Below are 23,190 nucleotides of genomic sequence, written 5' to 3'. Positions count from 1 at the left end.
ATTCTGATAAGCTTTTCACATAGTCTCAAGTACAAATATTTTGATACAAAAAATAAAGATAAAAACCCCTCCAAACCCAACCCCTTGTGCTCACATTCGATGATGTGCCGCTGTGCCATGAATAAACATGGCCTCTTCGCTCCACGCCTGGTCAGACTACAGCTGTAGAAGACAGGCAGCGTTAGATGCTTCAGGCCCACATTGCTTTGTCTTGCCAGCACCAGGAATCCAGGAACAGAAGAAGAGTCTGAAAGGTGTTGAGATGAACTTTCTGGCTTTGAAGGTGCTTGGAGGTGTGGGATAAGGAAGGAGCTAGTGAGCCTCTGGTCACCGCAGTGCTGAAGGCACCACTTCCACCGGCAGCAGCTCCAGCAGCAGTTCCCTGTGTTTTAGGCACTAATGCCATTTTGTAGCTTCGGTTGAGGACGTGGAGACCAGAGCTGAGGAGCAGGGACGCATCTCCTGGGGTTGGTGTTAACAGCACTGCCCTGCAATATAGAGTCATGACCGCTGGCTCGTTGCACGTTGTCAGGACTTACCCAGAACAGATCAAGCTCAGGTGCCGGTTCACTGAGACATTGTGGGAGCATTTGCTGGCCAGGAAAGCTGAGCTTTTGATCCTTTCATATTGTACCGCAGCTGGATAAACCCAACCAGCAGCAGCATCCTGTCCTATCTTGTGTGCAACGCACGCTCAGAGACCGTTGCTGTATTGCACCTACTTACTGACAAATGTGTCGTGCTTACAATAAGAAGCTGATCAGCGGCTTTGACGTTTCACACTCAGCGTCCGAGTTGATTTTAAGCCACTTTGACTTTTAAATTAAATTATCTCATGCATAGAAACAAAAGATGCAGAAGAACACAGCGAGGATTCACAGAACTCATAATCAAGTACTTATTAACACATATATATATTAAGCTTTAAATCAAAAACAAATCTTTCCATGTTTTTTTAATATATGCACTCTATACGATGCAACAAACATTAGCATGGTCTAGCTCTCAGTCACACACAGTGCTCTGCCCGTTCTACAATGTCTGCTCTACTGTTACACTTCTTCCCTTTTAAACAAATGCAGGTAGACTAGACTCTCTTAAAAAATACAAGCTGGCCAAAGTACTGTGGCTGAGCTGCCCTCTGTTACAGGTGAAGGAGTTCTAGTTTTGTTACATTAGGAAGGAGGGAAATAATATTATTTCGGGATCTTAGATGATCTTGTTCTCCAGGGCTTCGATCCTTTTTGCCACGGCTTCCAGTGAGCAAGAGTTAAGGAGAAAAAAAATGACAGTGCACATTAGTGATTCATTGCTCAAGTTCTCTCCTGGCTTGCAGAAGAGACAACGGATGGAGCTGCCTTGCTGGGAGCAGATAGCAGAAGAATGCTGTCATCATCTACTCTGGTGTTTCCAGAATTGTTCAGGTTGATGAACTTTTACTGAAGGTAGAAAATGTTCAGGCATGCACGCATGCTCAGGTGCACCTATCAATTTGCTATGAAAAGAAGAGTAGAAAATGTAAGAATGATTGGAGTGTGTTTTGAGCGGCTGACAGGGAATTCCTGACCTTGAGCAGTTTTGGTTGCGTGGAGAGTGGAGCGGAGTGCTTTTCTTAGAGCTATCTAGTGTGTCGCAATTTTCTGCTCTTTTCACTAATTGCTTTTCATGATGTGCCTGGGAGCAGCAACCCACTGAGTGAGAACTACTGATTTACTCTGACCTTTTGCATAACAAGTCGTGGATTTCATTCAATTCAAGTTAAAGAGTAGAAAATATACTGTGCAATGGACATAGCAAAGCACAGAAATGTGTGAATAAATTTGAAAATTGCTTTTAAAATTCTCTCCTTATTCTCAGGAATGAAAAATCTCCCTAGCCCTGTGTGAACCACCCCAAGGTTTCACTAATTTCTCTCCCCCTGTGAAGTCTGAATCTTATTCACATCTTTTTTTCTTTTTCTTGTTTTTCTTTCAACCACTTATTCATGGGTTTTGTGCAACATGACAGGGTCCAGCATGGCAGAATGTTATCCCACAAACTCAGTTCGGGTGAGATCCACCTCACCTCACTGGAGATATTTGCAGTAAGCTGTTACATTACATTAGTCTCACAACGGAGGTTTAGCCAGCTGGGAGAAATTGGATCTACCCTTCTGACTACTGGTCCTATCCATCTCACTTTATCCAGACCACCAACGATACAGTCAGAGGTGGTTTGCTGCAGAAGACCCTCTTTCCTTCCAGTGCTATGGATGAATTTAGGAGCCAACTATGTGAGGTTTGCGTTGTGGACGTTTACCGTCAGATAAAAACAATCCCATCCATGGAGCTTTACTGACTGAGCGAATCTGCTGCATGCGTGCACCAGTGGTTTCATCTGCTCACAGTCCAGTGTTAACCACTGCTGCTCACAGCCCTCACATTCTGGCCTGCTTCACAGCTTGCAGAGGTAGCAGCATCGTCTCATGCATGAACCATGCTTCCACGCTTGTGTTGGCTCATTTAAGCTTATTTCTGAAAGCTAACCTAGATCTTGGTGCCTACACCTCATTGCTGTGTTGCAATGGTTTGACATATTCTACATTGGCTCTATTGTTTTTCTTCTGTTTATTCTGTGTCAGACCAGTAGCTATGCACTCTGGTGCAAGGACCCTTCTTGTCATACGCATTCACAACTCAAGTGTCTTTTTTCTCAGCTTCCTGAACATCTACCCAACCTCCTCCTGCCACGTGTAGACATTCCCCAGCGGTCCCTCCAGAAAGCACAACCCAACCCACTGAGTTCTAAACAAAGACAGCTTCCAAAGGATATATTTCCTCTGCAACGAGTTTATGAGGTCTTCTACTTTTGTCTGGAACTTCACAATAGATTTACATTCACATGGATCTTCCTCTGTGGGTCAGAATATCAAGAACACAAGTTAAGCAGCACAAAAGAAGGATTAAATCAAAATCACTGAGACAAGTGAAACAAAGCAATTCTTATTTTCTTTATCACAAATATGAAGGGAATAAAAATGTAATTCCTTCTGATTTTCTGACTGATCACTTCTGGCTTTAACCTCAGATGACTAGAGAATCTCAGGTTTTCTTGTTTTTGCCAGGCTCTCTGCAAAAGATGAATTTCCTGCATTTCCAAGTTCCCTGAAAACTCACTGAGTTCTACTACTGATGTTTAAAGTTCACCCTATAAATTCGAATCTGACCAAATTCAGTGCTCAAAATAATCTCTGCCAATTTTCTCCCCAATAACGTCACCATGATGGGCCGTACCCTTATTTTGTGAAATAAAAATTGGAGGCACTATTTACCATCTGAGAGTCCAGACTTGTTTGAGCTTTGCTTCAGCACTCCATTTCTTGAGAAGAAGAAGCAATGTGCATTGATCAGTTTGCTAATCCGTGTCAATAATTTCTACGTGTTCTTCAAGAAAAATTAACTAAAACTGGGATAGGAGTGAGAAGGCTGGATAAAGAAAGATGTTTACAAGACCACACTGAGTCAGCTCAACTGCGGAGCGAATGGAAGGAGAAAATAGGAGACGGACTTTTTAAGGGAAAGGACATCACTTCTACAAAAATACAACAGGTTTAAACCAGTCGTGAGTAAACTAAAGCTGGATATTAAGATATATCTAGCCATCTGTTGATAAATACAAGCTGGCACTGAAAATCAAACAAATACAAAGATTTCCTTCCCTTTCTTTTTTTTTTTTTTAAAACTCAAAGGTTAAGATATTTACCAAAATTGATTTTTTTTTTGCAAACAAGTAGTTTTACCAAAATTTTTTTTTTTTTGAATGCTGAAGTCTAAATGTATTTTCTTTCTAAAAAAATATTTTAATGCAATATGTTGGAGGTTTTCGTACAGCTCCCATCATCTTGTTCTTGGATCGCCTCTTGTTTTTTAAAGTAGCCATGGCAAAGAGAGTCTCTATTGCAAGCCCGGCTACCGAGCTCTGTAGACACAGGACTCTCGAGGGTGCTGTCCCTCTCAGACTTCCTGGGAGGAAAGAAGGGTCCCATCTTTAGGGATCTAGCAAAGAGGGCACTTGCCCAGCTTGACCCAGGACATCTGCAGTGAAGCAAGGAACGGAATCTGTTTTTTCTGAGGCAAGGCCTCCAACTTCACGAGTACTTTTTCTCTCTAATATACACTCAGGGAGAAAAACAGATGAGTCGCCTACTGCTAACCCACTAATGTTTACATGGGTATCTCTTGATTTTGGCACAAATCACAACATTAGAAATTGCAAAGAAAGGGAAAAGGGAGGTTAACATTTGGTAATGTGTATTATTTGATCCAGTTGATGCTGTAGAGCATCTCTGATGCCATGAGAGCAGTGGGGATCTCTGCATCGCATGGGGCCGTGGGGCACTCGAGCAGGTCTACACACTCGTGGAAAGTAGAGCTGAGCTTGGCAGAGCTCTCTTGGGAACTAAATGTTCCTCATCAGAGCTGTGTGCAATATGTCTTGCTGGGAACTGGAAGAAAACGTGTCTAGCAGGATAAAGGAGCCTGAGCACCTGGGCTCGACAAGAGAGTGCCAGGTTCCTGACGAGCCTGGCAGTGTAGCTCTCAGAAGTGCTGCAAGGTATTCAATGTCTTAAATGAAGCTTGACTGTTTGGGATTCACTATGATCTGCCTGATCAAGCAGATGCATTGCAAAGGGCCAGTATTTCATAGGAGGCATATGATTCCTTCAAAATAAAAATCCAAAATAACTGTGGTAGTTCTTTTTTTTAAAATAATTTTTAGATTCAGATTATTTACAGGTCAATATTCTTTAACTTTTATGTTATTTTTTACCTTCTCTTGTCATATCTGTGTCCCAGTTATTCCTCTCAGCCTTTGCTTCACTAGGCTATCCAAACCTGGGCAACTTGGCCTTCATGTTGCCCAAATTTAGACACCTGTGAGCCATGTGGAAGATACGAGATGCTAATTTTAACTTGAAACGCATCACCCTTGTAGCGCATATTTGACTGTAAGAGCAGCCAGTGGTTGGCGAGCCTCAACTCAAATGTCCAGTTTTGTGATGATTTTCATATTCAGCCAAATAAATCAACCCTTAGCTTCTCTTTTAAGAGCAACTCTTCTTTTCTCATGTCACTTCTGGCTATTCTCAGGACCTGGCACAGCACGAATTCGTCGTTACTAAAGAGGAAGGGAGAGAAAAGGGGAGAAGGGTGGAGGAAAAGGGAAGGAGAAGACAGAGAGGGGAGATAGATGAGGCGTAAGGGTGGCTGTGGTTCAGGTAACCACCCAATACATTGACGTCTCATGATCCTTCCAAGAATCCTGCAAACTTGACACAGTGAGAAGAGAGAGCTGTTTGTAACATCCATTTGAAGAGATATTTTTGTCCTTCTGATTCCATCCTTCAAATTCTGTGACTAAATCCCCCCTCTCCCCAATCCCCAACTCTTACCAATGCAGATTTTCATTTGCAGCTTTTTCCCGATCTTGCTAATGGTTCTGAAGTCAGCTGTGTAGAAGTAGTGCTCAGCTACTGGTTCTGAAGCAATTTCCCTCAGCTCATCCTCAACTGCGTTGCCAACTCCCACAGCAAACATCCTAAACCCTGTGAGCAATGGGAGCCTGTCAGTTGGACAGCCACGGAGCATCTTGCTGCTCTAGTCCCAACCCCTGTCAGTTTGTACATCCTTACCTTCTGGACCATGATCTCCATACAGCTCTGCAGATACTAACTGGGAAATTAACCCCTTTACCCTCTACTATTATAGATTTATTACAACCCGGTCAACCAGGGTTCCAAAATATTTTTTGCAGACAAAGTCATACTAGAGTTATTCAGATAATGACCGCTGTCACCACAAGAACAATGTTTTGGAGATACAAGAAAGAACAGATGATCATAACACCTTGACAGGATCATGCATCCAACTAATAGGGAAGTGATAATACAGCAAAAGGAAACAATGGAAGTTTTTGAAATAGCCCAGAGCCACCATTAATCAACCTATGTAGTGGCAAAGTCTCCTGTGCAATGGAGACCTGTGGTTCAGCAAAATTGTAGCTGAATCTCTCTCTAAAATTGCAACTCATATAGTCTGTCAAGAACAACCCACACTGTGAGTTAGGAACACGTCCAGGTGCTACGCTTCAATGCCAAGAGATTGATTGGCCACCTCTGGCTTAAATCCCTTTCTATTGAACTGCATTGCAGTTTTCCCACTGACTTGAATGGTGACACCAGTTAACCCCTGTTTTGAAATATTTGTCTCTACCTGCCCATGTCTAGAGACTGGTAATGCTCTCCCCTCCTCCCCTTTTTGCCTTGTCTTTCTACCTCCGGATGTATTCTTTTTTTTTTTTTTCCCGAAGTTCAACTCCAGCAACATGTTTGGAGTCTGGTTATAAACATCTTGTTATTTATCCCACTGAAATCACTTATCAGCTGATGTTGGAGATTTCTGTGTAGGGACAAGAGAGGGGGAAGAAACAAGGTGTAAAGCTTTATCGTCACAGGGGAGTAAATTCTGTAGATGCTGTTTATAAAGACCTTTTGTTTTATAAGAGCTGAACATCCACATAACATGTCAACTCGCTTTGTAAACATCAGCTTTCATGAGCTCGTTCCTGACCTTCATGATCATCTGCTGGGCCTTAGTCCCATCTAGTGGTCGAGATGGAAGTTAGAAGGAAGGGAAGGATTTAGCAATTCATGAGCATGTTCACATGGGCTGCATTCGCTTAACACAGAGATGTCAGGAGACTGGGAACTTGTTCAGCAGGTCAGCGAAGGGGCAGATCTCAAGATATTTATACTTCACGGTGTTTCGACACATACATATATCGGTATATAGCCATCGTGCACTTTTAATATTCCAGTAGAAGCTGAAGAAAGTTTCTTACTCGAGTGTCTGGGATTTGGACAGGGAGCCCACAGTAACTCTCTTAATCTGTGTTTCTGCTTTTTTTTGTTGTTTTATTTCTTCTTTTTCTTTTCGAGGCCTTAAGGCTGATACAGCCAAGCCGCACTTGGCCCTACGACTCCCGTTATTCTCCAGGGGGCTCTCTGATGGCCGTCTTCACCTCACCGTGAATGCCACTGATGCTGACCTGACTTTCATTGCCAACATCAGACAAATCCTCAGCTTCTCCCTGCAGCTTCCTTCACATCTGCGTGAAGCATGCTAGTCTAGTGTGCATCCCATACCAAATGCGTGAAACTCCATCCTGCCCAGCAGAGACCTCAGCAGACTTAGATCAGAGACACAGAGGGGCTGTGGGAACAAAAACCAGCTGCTGGCAAACCGAGATTTGCCTGAACCTCAGTCAGAGTTGCTCCAAGTTCTTTATGAGTGTGCAAGGATAGTCAGGCAACATCTTGACAAAGTCACTCTATGGTAAGCTGTTTCTATCCTAAGTAAGAGACATCTCCAGGGAAAGAGTCATACCTAGGTTGATACTAGATGCAGTACCTGGTCCAAGGGAGAAGCAAGCCACTGAGCATTCAGGAGACCTACCTAAGTCCTTGGCTTTCTTAGCAGCATCAGTGATGTAATCTTGTGACCGTCCATCAGTGAAGACTATGCCCACCTTGGGGACCCCCGGCCTAGCTCCATTGATGATGGAAAAGGAACTGTCAATGAGGTACTTCAGAGCCTGGCCTGTCATTGTTCCTTTCTCCATGTAGGACATTTTCTTGACTGCTGCTTTGATGTCCTTCTTGTTCTTGAACTGCCCCAGTGGAAACTCCTGCCTGACAGAGCTGGAGTACTGGACCAGGCCAACTTGGGCCTGTTTGTCTGACACCTCCAGCGAGTCCACAATTTGGTTGATGAATTTCTTCACCAGCTCAAAGTTCTCAGGCCGCACACTCTTAGAGCCATCGATCAGGAAAACGAGATCCAGAGCAGATCCTGACCCACCACTGCAAGCTGAAGCAAAATACGAGAAGAGGGCAAAAGAAGACAACAACTAAGACCTCAGTTAATTATGTAGGAAAATATAACCCTAGTGTCATTTTATCGCTAATGAAACAGGTTTAATCAATCAAAACTCAACAACGGTTTGCACTGATGTTTTCAAGACGTTTCTTGGTTGTAAGTGCACGGCTTCCTTTCTGCACAGAACACGTTTACCCTGTCCCAGTCCTATCCCCACCACACCACTGCAGATCACAGCTCGGCTCGGCGCAAATGAAAATCATTACTTACCGCTGCAGGTCTTCCCATCACTGTTCAGCGTGAAGCCCTCTTTACAAGCACACTTGTACGCTCCCGGGGTGCTGATACAGATCTGCTCACAGTCGTGGTCTCCAGTGGCACACAGGTCTGACACCACTGCAAGCAAAGGTGCAGATTAAAACCAGAGCCCGTACCAAGGCTTGTCAGCCCAGAGCCTCCTCGGCCCACGCACAAGGCGTGATATTTGTCCCATACGCTCAGCGATAACGAAGTCTGCTCTGCAGCAAGACAAAGCAGCAGAGCTCGTTACTCTTGGACAGTGGCTGAGATATGAAAGGCAAGGAGAAATTTTCACAAGTCTCCTGACGCCAAGGCACAGCCAGGACTAGAAATAGTCTCCACGTTGAGGGCAAAAACCATCTGTTTGTTGAGTATGTCACAATATACTTCACTCTCCAAAGCTACTGCTTGAGATTTGATTTCCAACCTACCATCTGGGCTGGCCAACACCCATTGTTTTCCAGCTATGTGGTACAATTATGATTAGTGAGTTCAGCCTTGTGTACAGTTGTCTTTTCTGGATGGGATTCATGTCCAAACATACTTGGAATTCACTTCAGAGCCACCCTCACATGCGCAGCTTTCAGATTCGCTCTCTACAAACATTTCTGCCTGCTGATCTTAACCTGGATCCGACTCCCGAGACGCTGAGCAAACAGAAGCTGAATTGCAGCAGTCTGAGCCAGCAGCATTCAGTGACTGACACCACCGTCACAGCTACAGCAATGATGATGGAAAACAAACTCAAACGTAAACAGATCCGGTTGAAGCCATTAGTTCACAAATACCAGGGAAATCTGTGCAGAAACCTGAACGTTTCTGGTTCTATCATAATGATGGGAGGTGGTGCAAAGTCTTTCAAAGTCAAGGGGCTTCTGTTCATTATTTCAAGTTATTTGTGTTCTGCTCCGCATGCGTTTTGTACTTCTTCTGGACTTCCCAATTCACATGTATGCATTTCGTGCCAGCACTGGTAGATCTTTCCAGCAGATATGTAGCTCATATAATTAGGAATATTACTAACCATGCAGATGGCTGTAACACTGGGCTCTCTGGTTGAGATCTCTGCAGCCTACAGAGATCTTATTAAGTCTAACTATTGGCTGGATGGCCAAAGTCTCCCTTTTTCCCATGTGTTTTTTGAGGATCATGGGAAATGGCTTGGACAGTGTTGCACAGTTCTTCCTGCTGTCAGTACTCACAAACCGTGCTCTGCAATAGCAGGTGGTGTTTGGGGAGATCTCCAAGGACGGTTTTGTGCAGCTGCTTGCATAGCACGATAACAGCCCACTTGGCAGTTAATGTGGTGCTGTTCTCCACTAGCTATAATAATCCTTAGTGCAGAGCTTCCCTTAGATGCACCTCTGAGGGGTTTTACCATGGGGACAACGTCGTCATCTGCATATTGCAAATTTAAAAACCAAGACACAAAAAGGATTTTTTTCTCTCTCTTTTTGAATGACACCAGTGCCAGAACTTCAAAACACATCGACAGGCCTCTCCGACTCTGGCTGACTCCTGACTCCAGGGCAGCCAACACAAACTCCCACAAATATTCATGGCCTGGATTCCACCTTCTCGAGTTTTGTCTTCATCTCCCCTTTAGTATGAATTATTTGTTCTCCTCTTTCACGAGCTTCTGGTGCAGTGACACCTGATTATAATACATGACTCACTTTATATTCAAAATTTTTGTCCTTCCTACAGAGGAGGAAATTTTCCTTAACAAAAGCTGCTCACCGCCATCCTTTTCAGCCTGAAAGTTGGATCATGGAATTTTACACCTCTTGAAGAAATCGGTCCTGGCGAGTTCCCCAGGTCCGTCCGTGTGTACATGTTCACGGCGCCTTTGCCGTAGGCACCGCGGTGTATGGCACCGCTCAAAAAGCCCTACCAGGCGTCCGTGCTTCGACGGGGTGGGCGTGTAAACCCCCCGGCCTCTCTTGCCAACACGTGAAATGGGTATTTATAGACCACCTCCTGCAGTCGTGTGGGGGTGTTTGGAAGTAACAAAGCTTTCTCGCTCCATTCACCGGTTCATGTAGGAGTGAATACGTGTCTGTAGGATACTCAGGCTCTTTTTATACGCCGTGCAGAAAGGGGCCAGATACTGCACCAGCCAGGAGAGTTTCCTGCCTCACAAGGCTGGAAAAACAACATAATCAGGCAAAGGCAGTTTGGTCTCTAGCAGGGAAGCGAAACCAGCCCTTTCTCAACTGGGAATTCAGAAGACAATACTGGTAGGGGAAATTACAAGCCAGATTCTCAGGACTGCCCAGATAGGCTTAACCTTCATGACAATGATTTTAGCTATATAAAGACGATGTTTCCCAGGTTCTTTTTCAATGCCTCAAGGAGTACGTGGGTCATGTTTACAAACTTTTCTGTGTCAATCAAGTCTGGAGACTTCTTTAACTAAAACCTGAAATTCTTGAAAGGCAACTTCAAAGAGCATCTGTCTTCCATACTGCCTCGTGCTCCTGCAGACCCAAGTCCTTGGAACAGGAAGCAGATGGATGAAGGATGATCACACATACAACTTCCATATGAAAAGCTTGCTGGCAGCCACTTGTACCTCTTGGCTAGGAACCCAGGGCTGCAGCAAGGACTTACCACAGAAAGCTTCTTGAAACTTGTGGGTGAGCTTCTCTATAACACTGTAGCTTTCCACATAGTCCACATGATCATCCAGGGGCTGGCTAGCAATTTGCCGCAGGGTGTGCATGTCCACCCGGCCCACCCCGATGGCAAAGATCTCGATGCCAGCTGCTCTGGCCCTGGCCGACACATCCTGCACTCCGTCCTGGGGACGTCCATCGGTCACAACGATCGCCACCTAGGCAGAGGAGGGCAGAGGCAAGGTGTGTGCTTGGATGGGCGTTAATATCACTATTGCTTGTGGAAAAGGAGAGGTTAGAAAAGAAGGTTTCACATTTCTAAAATTAAAGAAAAGGGAAATGCACCCCCTCCTCCAACTATTCCTGTTCTTCCTGAGATCACACAAGCCAGTCTTTTATGTGGGGTTTGTTTCTTTCTGAGCTGGAAAGGTTAAACTGCCAGGGACCTGACTGATTTAATTAAGGGACAACTGGTGCATCTCACCTCTAAGGAAACCAAAGTAAAGGTTACGTTCTTCATACGCAAACTATTGCTCAAGCCAAACTCTAACTATCTTTATGAACCCCCAGCTGACACTAAGGACAACTCTAACTCAGTTTGGGACTTCAAAGAATCTCCAGAAATGTCATGGTAACATCACGAGATGAAGACTTTCTCCCATTTTATAGATGGAGAAGTTGAAGCAGAGAGAGGGGAAGAGATCTGCCTGAGGTCACAGTGTCTATCAGTGCCTGCCATGATTTCTGATTCCCTGTTCCACAATAAATAGCAGAGATGAAATCCTGCCCCTACTAACATGAGTATTAAAATGACAGCTGGTTTAAGTGGGAACTGGATTTCACTCTGGATTAGATGGAGCCCTGAACCGGTGGAAAGCCTTCAAGGCTCCTGCTCCTGTTCCTAGATTGTCCATTTTCCTCTTTATTTTTCTTCTGATAAGTGGCATTGTCACAAAACCTTCATTTTTGTTCTTTGCCAATTCGTCTGCTCCTGCCACTTTTCTTTACAACTGTTTTATTGTGACACCACTGTCAACTCCAAAGAAAATGATTGGAATGTAATGCAGTATGGAGAAATATGATCAGCAGGGGCAGGTGAGCTGCTAAGCAGAAAAAAAACTCCACGTCACTGTAATACAGAAAGCAAAGAAACATCACATGAAAAAGGCAGGAAAAAATCTATCTGGCAGCACCCGTGAGTTTGAATGAGCTATCGTCTGGTCATTAAGGCAGAGTTTGCTATTCTCCTCTATGCCACATATGGCTCCATCTTTCTGAAGATAAGATCAGACCCACCAGCTGCTCAGTTAGGACAGGGCGGTGGCTGTTTTACATCCTCAGGCAGAAGAAAAGTCTTCTCGGGTAAGGAGGGGGGCAGAGTTCCCTGCCCCAAGCATCCAAGGGGCCTTGGCCATGCAGATAAGTGGCTCTTTCCCCATCTGCCCACCCTTCAGCCAAGGGGTGGCTGAATGCTGCAGTCATCTGCTTCAAAATAATATTAAAATACTAAAGCAGTCTGCTGCCTCATTCAGAGTTTTCCTCCTATGCAAAAGATGAGTGAACCTGGAAAAATGTAGAGATTTTCAACCTGGTGAAGGTCTGTAAGTTCAGGTGTTTATCTGCACTTGCTAAGGGCTACAAAATGAAAAATTTCTGGTGGCATCAGAATTCTGTAACTGGCTGCTTCCAAGGGGAAAAAAAGAAAAGCAAGTATTTCTCTTCGACTCATGGCCAGCATAAGGAAAAGTGTCACCTGTAGCAGGTGTCTGTGTGTTTTGTGAAGGAGAATGAACGTGAAAATCAAAGATCGACCAAAAGGAGCACTCAGGTTGTTCCTGGACCAGCAGCCAAGGTGCAGAGCTAGCCATGCAATCGTGATTTCTGCCAGGAGAGAGAGCCCTCGACTCAGCTGCTCAGCAGCAGCCTAAGCAGCTCTGCTTTCTGCAGGCACCCAGCAGCTCTGACATGGGGCTGCGCTTACCAGAAGCCAACCTGTCAGGAAACAAGATGTCTTATCAAGCAGCTTCGGCGAGAAACACCACCCCATGAACAGGTTTGTGTCGGTAGCTGTGTATCCTTCTCTCGGTGTTTGTCACAGGATGGAGGTGTTGCACATCCTCCTGATGTTTCTCTGTCTGAATAAAGTGATTCTCCAGGTTTAATCAGTTCCTTTGGTTCTTTACAGCCAGGCTGGCATCTTCACATAGGTCTGAGCCTCAGATATGACCCAGGTGGCGGCTGGTAGCAGCATCCACATCTGGATCTGATGGGAAAGATCCTCATAATGGATCTGTGTGAAAATCTACTATAGAGCACTCTGAATTCATGTTGCTTCTGACCTACTTTTGGAGAGAACAAAACTCGGAGGTACGAAGAGTCTGGATCAGGCGTCGGGAATTAATCATGGCTAAAATGAACGTAACAGTAAGTCAGACCAAGCACCAACCAGCCAGGGAGCCTGTCTGTGGCTGTGACCAGGACCAGGTGCTTACAGAAAAAGTATAAGAAATAGAAGAAGTATAAAGTGATCTTGATATCTTATGTAGTTATCTTGATAACCAGGAAATTCTGATTTTTTTCCTAGGATTCCCCTTCTAGACATTCGCCCTCCCTACTCTGAGGCAGTGAGTTCCAGCATGAAAAAAGACCAACATGCTTTTTTTTTTTTTCCTTAAACCTACCTCCAAATTATTTGCAGTCGCAGAATCTCTGTAATTCTCTGTGCTATGACCTTGTCTCATTTAAAAGAGATGAGAGCCCTGGTATGTGCCTTGTTTGGTAAAGAGCAGGAGATAGTTTGGAGGAAAGGTGGCACTGCTACGTCCTGGAGAGGCTGACACTGCTCTGCAGGGAAGGGCTTGTGCTGGACTCAGCAGGTAGCCATGTTAGAAGAATTAAGAAAGGGTGAATGCTTTCGCTGTCTTAAATAGCTGAACGGGATCTCCAGTTTTGCCCTAAGGAAATTCAGAAACTTTTGCTTTTCAAGGTCAAAACTAATTTTAACCACCACTTTTCATTTTCCTGCGAATTCCTAACTTTCTGGATCTTACTTGTGTTACTTCTGTCATATAGAAATCCCCTCATGACACAATTTATTCTCCGTTAACTCAGACACTGGAGGATTCAGGGGCATCCCTAGGTATTCCTATTTCAGGGTTGCCATGTGTAGGCAACCCAGCAGCTAACGAGGTAGTTATGTCTCATTATGCAGTGTGTGACGTGGATGTTGCTGCAGCACTGAAAGGGGAATTGGGCAGAAAGTTGAATAAGCCCTTGATTTTCTCAGCAATTTGACAATCTATTTGTTGTTCCTCCTAAAGAAAGATAAAAGTAATTGGGCACCCCTGTAGTTTTTTATAAAGCTATAAACAGACTTTACTCTGAGCTCCTACAGAAATAAATAGTGCTTTTCCCTGTCCTGGGGTGACATTTGCTGCACAGAGCACAGCAAGACCAAATGATCTTGTGATGTTTTGACCAATGTCCCACGTGGTTGACAATCATAGCACAGATTTTCACAAGAAGTCTCGCTGTACTTCTGCTGTGTGAAGGAGCAAGGACCGTGTCCAATGTTTCTGGAAGCTTCATCTCCCTAAATCACTACGTGATCTATTCATCCTCCCAGGCAGATGACGGGACCACTATGAGCAGCATGAGGGTCACAGAAGGGAAAAGTTTTCTGGACTTCAAGGCATCATGGAAAAAAAAAAGCAAATCGGAGAACACAAATGGGTGTCTCCCACCTTGGAGGTACTCAAAAGCCATCTAGACGTGGTCCTGGGCAATCAGCTCTAGGTGGCCCTGCTTTAGCTGGGGGGGTTGGTCAATATGACCTTCAGAGGACTCTTCCACTCTCAACCTTTCTGTGATTCTGTTTCTTTCACCAGATGCAAAGTGGAAGGAAAGAAGTATAAGCCTGTGGTGATTTACTTTTCTTTTCTTTTCTTTTTTTTTTTTTTTTAATGCATAAGATAAATCCTTAAAAAGATCGCTACTATTATTCTCCTTTTTCAGATGTCCATGAAAAAAGGTTTCAGGGAAACAAAGCAACTTCAGAGATCTTTGTACCACTGTCCACAGAAACATTGGTGCTTTAGCTATCTATGATACTGCAGTAAGTCACTAAATAAATTTTATTTTCTTTTGAAGTGTTTGGATATTCAAGCTGAAGGCTTGTTTGCTGTATTAACAGGGCATAGCAGCTCTTACATACACTGAGACGACAGGAAACCACAAGGACTGCAAGAGCATGTTGGGTGAGTTGTCTGGCAGCCCAGCTGCAGAGTAGACAAGAGCAGGAAAAGAGTGCACAAGGAAAGGGGTTACTTAAATGGTATGGAAGAGATTAGTTAGATAAAGATCCAGACATTTTCACAGACAGCTCAGTGAAGATGTCCCTTCAATCTACAGTAATGGTCAACGCTTCATGTAAGGTGTCAGGCTGTATTAAGGAAAAGAATAGAGACTAATACTGAAAGTATTTTAATAGGATTGTATAAGTCAGGACTGTGTCCCAGTCCTGACCTAAACATGGTCATCTTGTCTTAAAATAGGCATTGGGGAATTTGATAAAGACAAGAGAAAATGAAAAAATATGATGAGATGTCTGAGGGTTGTGAATGGATTGGGTACTGGCCCTAGAGGAAAATTGGACTAAAAAGATCCCATTATTCGTTCTGTTTGAAAGGTAATAAAAAAACCAGTGAGATCAACGGGAGCTGCCTTCACACAACATGACTGGAAATCAGACCCCTCCTTTGGGATCCTTCATTCATAACCTGGGTACCATTCTAGGTGCAATGACTGGCCATAGGTTTCCTGTTTCTTGATTTCCTCCATCAATGGGGTGAGGATATCAGCCCAACTCAGAGATCTGAGGGCTCTGCGGGTGCTGCTGGAACTGTGTCAGGGTTGTGCTTGGTGTGGGATCACTGGTGCCACGGATGGCACTGGAACTACTCTTGCAGCAATGAGCTCCTTAAGTGGAAGATGGCAGATACATGGAATAGTCTTAACACCCTTTGCTGTTCCTCTGCCACCCTCCTTTGCTCACAGGACAAATGTCGAAAAGAGAAGAACAGCTTCAGCCACGTTGGTGCCCCTGACAGTTTTTCCCTACAAGTAAATCTTCTGTATGGATGAGGGTGGAGAGGATGGAGCCTGGGGAAGAGCTCTACTCCAGTGATGTTTTTCTATCTTGAGTTGTCAGGTCCCACTTAATGGCAAATTATCAACTGTCTGTGATTTCTGCTAGTGTGTGGCTACGCAACAGCTCCCGGCTTTTGGAAGGAAACCTTTGTGTACAGGTTGGCACCCTTCTTGCACCCTTATCTGTCTGTAGAGGTGCTCAGCAGCTTTGAATGGAAGTCTGACGGCATGAGATACGGAAATGAATGCTATAACCATTCCCCAGGAGAGAGCTGGCCATCTCCAAGGAAAGGGGCAACATCCACCTCCTTGATTGCTACCACGTTTGCTGTTGCACAGTGGGCAGCTACTGCTGACACCATAGGACACAGGATGAGGACATCTGAACCTCTCTCCTCTTTGGAGCTTGTCTTGTTTAGACACTGGACATTGGAAGAACAATTCATGGAATGAAATGAGAAATAACTTTTAAGAACTGAAATGTTTCTGTGGTATGGCATTCAAACTGCTGGAATTTTTTTGTGTGGAAGGCAAAAATGTTTCTTTCTTCTTATTAAACAATTTTTACACTTCAGTCAGAGTAAAATTTCTGAAAAGCAGAAACAGATATTATCATTCAGATAATTCTTTTTCTTTTTTTTCTTTTTTCTTTTTTCTTTTTTCTTTTTTCTTTTTCTTTTTTCTTTTTTTCTTTTTTCTTTTTTCTTTTTTCTTTTTTCTTTTTTCTTTTTTCTTTTTTTTTCTTTTTTCTTTTTTCTTTTTCCTTTTTCCTTTTTTCTTTTTTCTTTTTTCTTTTTTAATTTTTTCTTTTTTTTCTTGTTTTTCTTTTTTCTTTCTTTTTTTTTTTTTTTTTAGTTTCAGTTCAGCTATCTGGTTTTGTGCTAAACAATACTCAACCAAACCAAACATTTCCCATTTTTTTTTCTTCTAGACAGAAAGTCACTGTTTGTGTGTAGCCGTGGATGATCCTGCTTAGAGGAAACTTGCAACTTCTGCTTTGCTCTTGTTTTTCCAGAGCAGGGTGTCTGGCCAGGCTGGGATGGCAAGAGGACTCTGCTGGAGACCTATTGCCTTCCCACTAAGCTCCCTTGGAGCAGTTCCACTGGAGGAAACATCTCTTTCCCATGCAATATCCGAAATAGCTCTTCAGTGAACTCATCCGTGGAGAAACTGGGCAGCCCTGAGCTCTCCAAGAAATAAGTCCTTTCCAAAGCCCTTCTGAGAGCTGTGGGAGCAGACAGCATGGATCGTCGCTGCCTCTTCTGTGGCCCTGCAACAGACTTACTGCTGCTGGGAAAGTGAGGAAAAGCAAAACACACCTTGGCAGCAAAAGGCAATTGCTTGAATATCCAGAAAATAGCAGATTTGAGCTAAAGGCTGAGTCCACATTCAATCTCTTTGAAGTAGTTCAATCAAATGAATGAGAACAATTAGTCTTGCATCTAAAGGATTTTAAAGCTTTTTACTCCAAAATAATGCTAACAATATAATATTCATAATGCCTTGCAGTTTTGCAATGATTTCTTTCAGTGAACCTCAAAGAATTTGACAAACAAAACCAATGTTACTCCTTTTGAATAAAACCCGTTTCAATTAGGTCTTGGAGTTCCTCTTTAAGAGCTGGGGTGTCGGATTTTGCACCAAGCTTGAGTAATGATGTGATCATCATGGCTCATCAGATGATGATCACATCATCAGATGAGCTCATCAGATTCTCTTTCTGTAGCTGATTGCCAATGAGACTTAGTGAAAGTTTCCTGGACTGTATTTTTCTCCCGTTATTACTTTTGGTTTTCTTCCTGTTGCATCAAACCAGAGTTAGGCTAAGAATACAGAGAATTTTCCCTGCTCTTAATCCCACAATAAAAGACTATATGAGGAAGAATTCATCCATATTACAAGTTGTTTATGGATCCACAACTTTAATTAGATCATCCTTGTACATGACAGCTTCATTTTTAGGCGTAGCTTGTGAATTCCAGATCAGCAGAGCCTTCTGGTTGCTGCTTTTTGGAGATGGCAGATCTTTACCAGTGCCTGCTTTTCACTTTCCAGTATTATTTTTGACTTGCCATACCTGGGCATCTTTTCCACATTCTGCTCTGCCTTCCCTAGAGCATTACTAGTAGTGAGAGAAATGAAAGGGACTGATGTTCCAAAATGTTGTAATCAGGAGAAAATCCCAGGCTTCCTCACTCCAACAGCTGGGCTTTTGTCCAGCTGGTGGAAAGGTCTAGCTGCTTGCTAACACCTTTTATTAAATTTCTGATCTGATCTCGTAGCAGAGAGCCAGTGGAGCTGGCACAGGACACAAGGGCCCAGGAACTGTGCTCATGATGTTCAGCTAAAACACGTATTGTCAAGAATATACATTCTCTGCATGCTCAGAAGAGAGTTTTCCTGATGATGGTCAATGGGCTGAGGTTTGGTTACATTCATGGTCAAATCCAAAGGCGTGAACGAGGTATTTGGGGAATATTTTTTTAAAGGCTGAGCTTCCTGGAAGGGGAAAATGATAGTGGTCAGGAGCAGTGATGCCCATTGCAACCACTATCGTTTAAGGCTGTGGTATAAGAGCAGCTTAACTCTACACATGGTCAATAAAGTCTGTGTACCTGAAGAGAATACCCAGAATGGAAAACACCACCATCAGTCATCGTCTGAAAAACTGGAAGAGCAGTAGAGGATACTGGAACAGCACTTTGCTTTATATCTGCAGCTGAAAGGGGCCATTTTGAAGGAAACTTTCAGAAGATTGTCTCACTTTTTACTATGGTGGATTCTGAAGCATCTTTATTAATATTAAATATTAATAAATATTTAATTTATTATTAAAATATTTTAGGGAAGATGAGCATTGTTAATCCCAGCATGTTCACACTGAGAAAACCTGACTGAGACCATCATCTCATGATGGAGTGTTGCTGCAGGCATACAAGAGCCAAGCAGGGAGCCATGTGCCAAAGGACAGACACTCCAGGCAGAGAGGAGAGCTAGTGAAGCTGGATTAAATTTACCCTGACAACTTTTGGCCAGCTCTGCCCAAAAGAAAGTTGAGCTTTGTTTTCAAGAGGAGTTGGGACGTTTCCACCTCCCAAAGGTTTGCCACCTTTGTCAGTTAACTCCAACTTGTCCCCACACACTCAAAGCGCAGAGAAAATCACTTTTCCTCCTTCTCTGATTTTTCCACCCACTCCATGATGAGCCACATGAAAGAAGGACCATCCAAGAAACAGATAATTTACTTACCTTATTAAAATTGGGAGACCTCACCCTGGCCCCTTCTGAGTCACTAAAAGCTCGGCTAATGGCAAACTGGATCGCCAGGCCAGTCATAGTCCCAGTGGAGAGCGGCTCTATCCTCCGGACTGCTTGCAAGAGCCCCACTTTGGTTTGGTAAGTCTTGAGGGAGAACTCGTTCTTGACAGCACTGGCATAATTGATCACGCCCACCCGGGTGGAGTTGGGGCCCACGTCCAACCCCTCGATCACCCGGGACATGAAGACTTTGACTTTCTCAAACTCGTCTGGGCGCACGCTTCGAGAGCTGTCGATGATGAACACCAAGTCGGTGGGTTTGGTTCTACACAGGGTGCCTAGAAAGGATAAGGAAGGAGGAGAAAAATAAAAGAAAAATAAGAGAAAAGTGTACTAAGAGGGAGAGGATGGTCTTCTTAGAGCAGGCACCTAAGGGTAGAGGACCTGCAAGAGCCAATCCTTTCTCTGCCTGTCTCAGAGAAGCCTAGTGAGACCACTTTAACCTAATATTTCTAAATGTTCTTTTTCCTTCATAGGAAAGCGTCTGTAAGAAAAGCACAGTTACTGGTTGACAACATGTACTTCTGCAGGAGCGAGCTGACGAGATACCGGCGCGGCACTCGTGGGAGCCAGTTACCCACTTGGCACCCCAGGCTGTCGCTGATGTCTGCATGAAACTTACTTCATTTATGGCAGCACGGAGGGAGGAATAAAGCTGTGAGCTGAAGCTTGTGCGTGCACTTCTGCATCCAACAAAGTCTCAAAAGGAGTTAACGCACTTCGGACATGGATAAGCCATCCACATGGATGTTAATTAATAAGATTCTGTCTTCGTCATGCATGGACAGAAGCAGGGATGACACTCAACAGTTCAGAATCCATTCTGAATCAAGATACCTGGACTAACTAAGCAACAGAACGTCAACCAGCCTCGTGTTTTTCAGCTGGTGGCACTAATCATGAAGTACTGTAACACAGCAAAGAGCAGCGCTGTTCTACTTCTGGGAGCTGGTGAGGGGGAACACAACAGACAGATGTAGGACCACGTAATTCATAGTTAATCTCTACAACTCCGTAGTAAGACATGAATATCCACTGTAAAAAGCAAATGGCATAAACAGGAAGCATTAGCCATGCAAAGAGCTGAGTGATATTTATTTTTTTTTTAAATTTCTCATTTTCCTTCTGTTTCTATCCTAATTTTCAACTCTGGCAAAACATAAAAAGGACTGATATTTTTTATTATTTTCTAAATGAATTGTCCCATTTTCCCCACCAGATCTATAGCATTCTGTTCTTTTAATTTTTTTCTATCATTTAACCTGCCTCCATAGGGGCATCAAGTGCTCTGTTAATATTTGATTTCTGCAGAGAGGGACGATGTAGGTTGTATCATAAAGGAGATTTCTGCGGACAGATTTTTAAATGTGAGCTTTTGGGCCAAGAAATCTGTTCCAAATTATGACATAAATATTATAGCTAGTCCTCGGTGTGAAATCTAACGGAGCTTTCAGTCTTTCAGACAGATGAAAATAAATACCCTGTGATATATCCATAAAGAATACAATCAGGTTAGTTTCCTGAGAGACACTAATGCTGAATTTGCTTCTGGCTCTGAGAGAGGTCTCTCTAAAAGATGCTGTGTGCAGAAGGGAAGCAGGTAGGGGTTACTTTGTCAGATGCTCTAGTTTCCACTAAAATACAATAATATAACCTTTTCCCATATGGATTACTTTCACTTTACCACCATAATTCATTGCAGAGGAAGGAAAAACTCAGCTGGCAGTTCATCTATAGTAGTTCAAATCTCTTTACCAGGAGTTGGTTATGCCCATTTTACAGGTGAGGAATGAAGGCACAAAGAAAAGCTCAAAGCCTTGCAACCAGTTCATCCAGAAATAAGGCGCAGATTCCCCTTTGCCACTGTAGTTAATGAATCACAGCTGGTTTTAGTGACAAACCAAGGAAGAAAAGTTTTTTTCTTTTCCCTAGGAACAGTTGAAACCAATACAAGTTTTGAGGTGTAATTTCTTTTTTGCATGGAAGCTCTGTGATTTTGCCCTAAATAACATTTTTAATCTGTTTTTGTGAGAGCAAGGTGTCTTTCAGGGAAATGAAGAGATATCAGCTGGGAGCTTTGGGATTTCTGCTTCTCTGGTCACAGCCACTGTGCACACGTCAGGGTCTGCAGGACAGGCCTCGGTTATCTCCAGGAGGTGACAGTCAGCCACGCTTGCTCTGAGTGACATCTTGACTCAGCATAGTTTATTTTAAAGTTGAATTAAACCAGAAATAAAATCCTCTGCTATTTTTAAAAATGTCCACATTTGAAGTCATTCAGGAATAGCTGAACTTCATGCACTGATTTGGCAGAAAATGTCTCTTAGGGCATCTTTGCCATATTGGTAAAGAGAGCAGGAAACTTGCCTAGTAACTCAGGATTAAAAGATGTTTATTTTAGAAGTAACGATTGCTCGTGGCTGAGTTGAATGACTGGTCTGTTTAGTTTCCTGACTTTGCTTAGCGGTTCTGCAACAAAGATAACTCTCCCTTTCCAAATTACTAAGGAGAAACGGGTCAGTATATCAGAAAACTCCCCCTCAGAAGCAACAGCTCAGGCTGCAGTCACTGTCACGCCTATTTTGCAACTGTCAGTCTGTCCAGGTATATGCATTATGCATCACCATAAGATTATTCAAGCATTTTTTAAAACCAGCAGTAATTTTTACGTTAGCCACCTCTCCTGCCAGGCTGGAGCCCCCAGCAGCATCCTGTCCCTGGCAGAGGAGAGATGCTTGCTTGTTCCCAGACCCTCCAGCCCTTCCCCTTGTGTTTGGTAATTGCTGACACTAATTGCAGACTAGGAGTTAGAGACCATGCAAAGAGCAGGCAACTCATCTCCCATCTGGCTGCTCTACACCCCACTTGGAAAGACAAACAGAGCACAATTTTGCTCCAGAACAGATGAATTAAAACCTAGAAAAGGCCATATCCTCAGCAACCTGACCCAGACCTTCCTGCTCGGTGAGGTTAACCAGAGCTTGGGATGTGTGGCCAACTCCTCTTTGAGATTTTGGCAAAACCAGCCCTCTGCAGAGCTGTGGAGAGGAGAAGAAGTTTTGGAAGGCAGAGGAGATCCCTTCTCCTGCCTGGGCCTCCTCCAGCCAAAAGCAGAGTGCCCTGAGGGTGCTGCTACAATGGGGGCTAAGGCTGACCTGCTGCCACCTTTGCCGTGCCTGCGCACAAACCTCCCACTATTTCTCTAAAGCAACGTAACGGGCAGAAGCAAACACATCTCCAGGATTTTCTGCCTCGGGAAAATATTTGACAAAGCTCCTTTGCTTCCCTGACTGATGTTGGGTGTTTCTTTTTTCCTTCATCTCCTTCCCAGCCCCGAAGCAGGCTGGTGGAAAGAAGATAGAGGACCTCCACCGTGCATCCCACCGCTGAGCTCCCCACTTACCTCTCGGCTGCGGAGGTGCCCCGCAAACTCCATAGCTCTGGAGGAGAAGCAGCAAAGAGAGCAGCAAGGCAGAGAAAATCCCGTCCATGGCTGAGGAGGAGCCGGAGGCTGGATGCAGAGTGGCAAGCAAGAGCCTTGGCCCAGAGGTATTAACCTGCCCTTCCTCGGGGAGGCATGGGGCCAGCCCCCGACACGTGTGGAGTGCCAGGGAGGGGGGCACCGAGGGGAGAGGGACGAGCAAGAAGGTCTAGGAGAAAATATTGCACGAAGGTGGGGAGGGGGAGGATGTCCAGCCCTGCTGGCCCCCAGCCCCTCCACAATGGCTTCATTGCTGGGCGAAGGGGATGGGAAGCTATAAAGGGACCCACAGCGGCTGGTACGTGGGGAATCTGGGACCGTAACAGTGGGACCAGTGAAACCAGCCCTGGGGAACTGGGGTTGACCTGTCAATCACCAGCTCCCGTTTGCAAATCCTGGGCTTTGCCAC

General features: G+C 44.2%; 1 protein-coding gene across 1 annotated transcript; it reads right to left on the bottom strand.

The window, feature by feature from the left end:
- Positions 1–1,209: 1,209 nt before the first annotated feature.
- On the bottom strand, positions 1,210–22,791 carry MATN1 (matrilin 1). Its single transcript, XM_009982813.2, has 8 exons — positions 22,704–22,791; positions 19,232–19,578; positions 10,830–11,052; positions 8,187–8,312; positions 7,494–7,907; positions 5,432–5,584; positions 2,812–2,892; positions 1,210–1,259 (listed from the first exon to the last, which is right to left on the bottom strand). The coding sequence occupies exons 1-8, from the start codon at positions 22,789–22,791 to the stop codon at positions 1,210–1,212; spliced, it is 1,482 nt and encodes a 493-aa protein (XP_009981115.2).
- Positions 22,792–23,190: the final 399 nt, after the last annotated feature.

This window comes from Tauraco erythrolophus, chromosome 24 (genome assembly GCF_009769465.1).
Source record: "Tauraco erythrolophus isolate bTauEry1 chromosome 24, bTauEry1.pri, whole genome shotgun sequence".
NCBI lineage: Eukaryota > Metazoa > Chordata > Aves > Musophagiformes > Musophagidae > Tauraco > Tauraco erythrolophus.
This window is presented reverse-complemented; position numbering and strand designations above follow the sequence as displayed.

Excerpts from the sequence above, each read along its gene's own strand:
- MATN1 (XM_009982813.2), bottom strand. The coding sequence starts at position 22,791 with ATGGACGGGATTTTCTCTGCCTTGCTGCTCTCTTTGCTGCTTCTCCTC. Across the intron at positions 11,053-19,231 it reads GGTCTCCCAATTTTAATAAG|GTGGCGATCGTTGTGACCGA; the intron begins GTAAGTAAATTA and ends TCCTCTGCCTAG. Across the intron at positions 8,313-10,829 it reads GTTTCAAGAAGCTTTCTGTG|TGGTGTCAGACCTGTGTGCC; the intron begins GTAAGTCCTTGC and ends CTTTGCTTGCAG.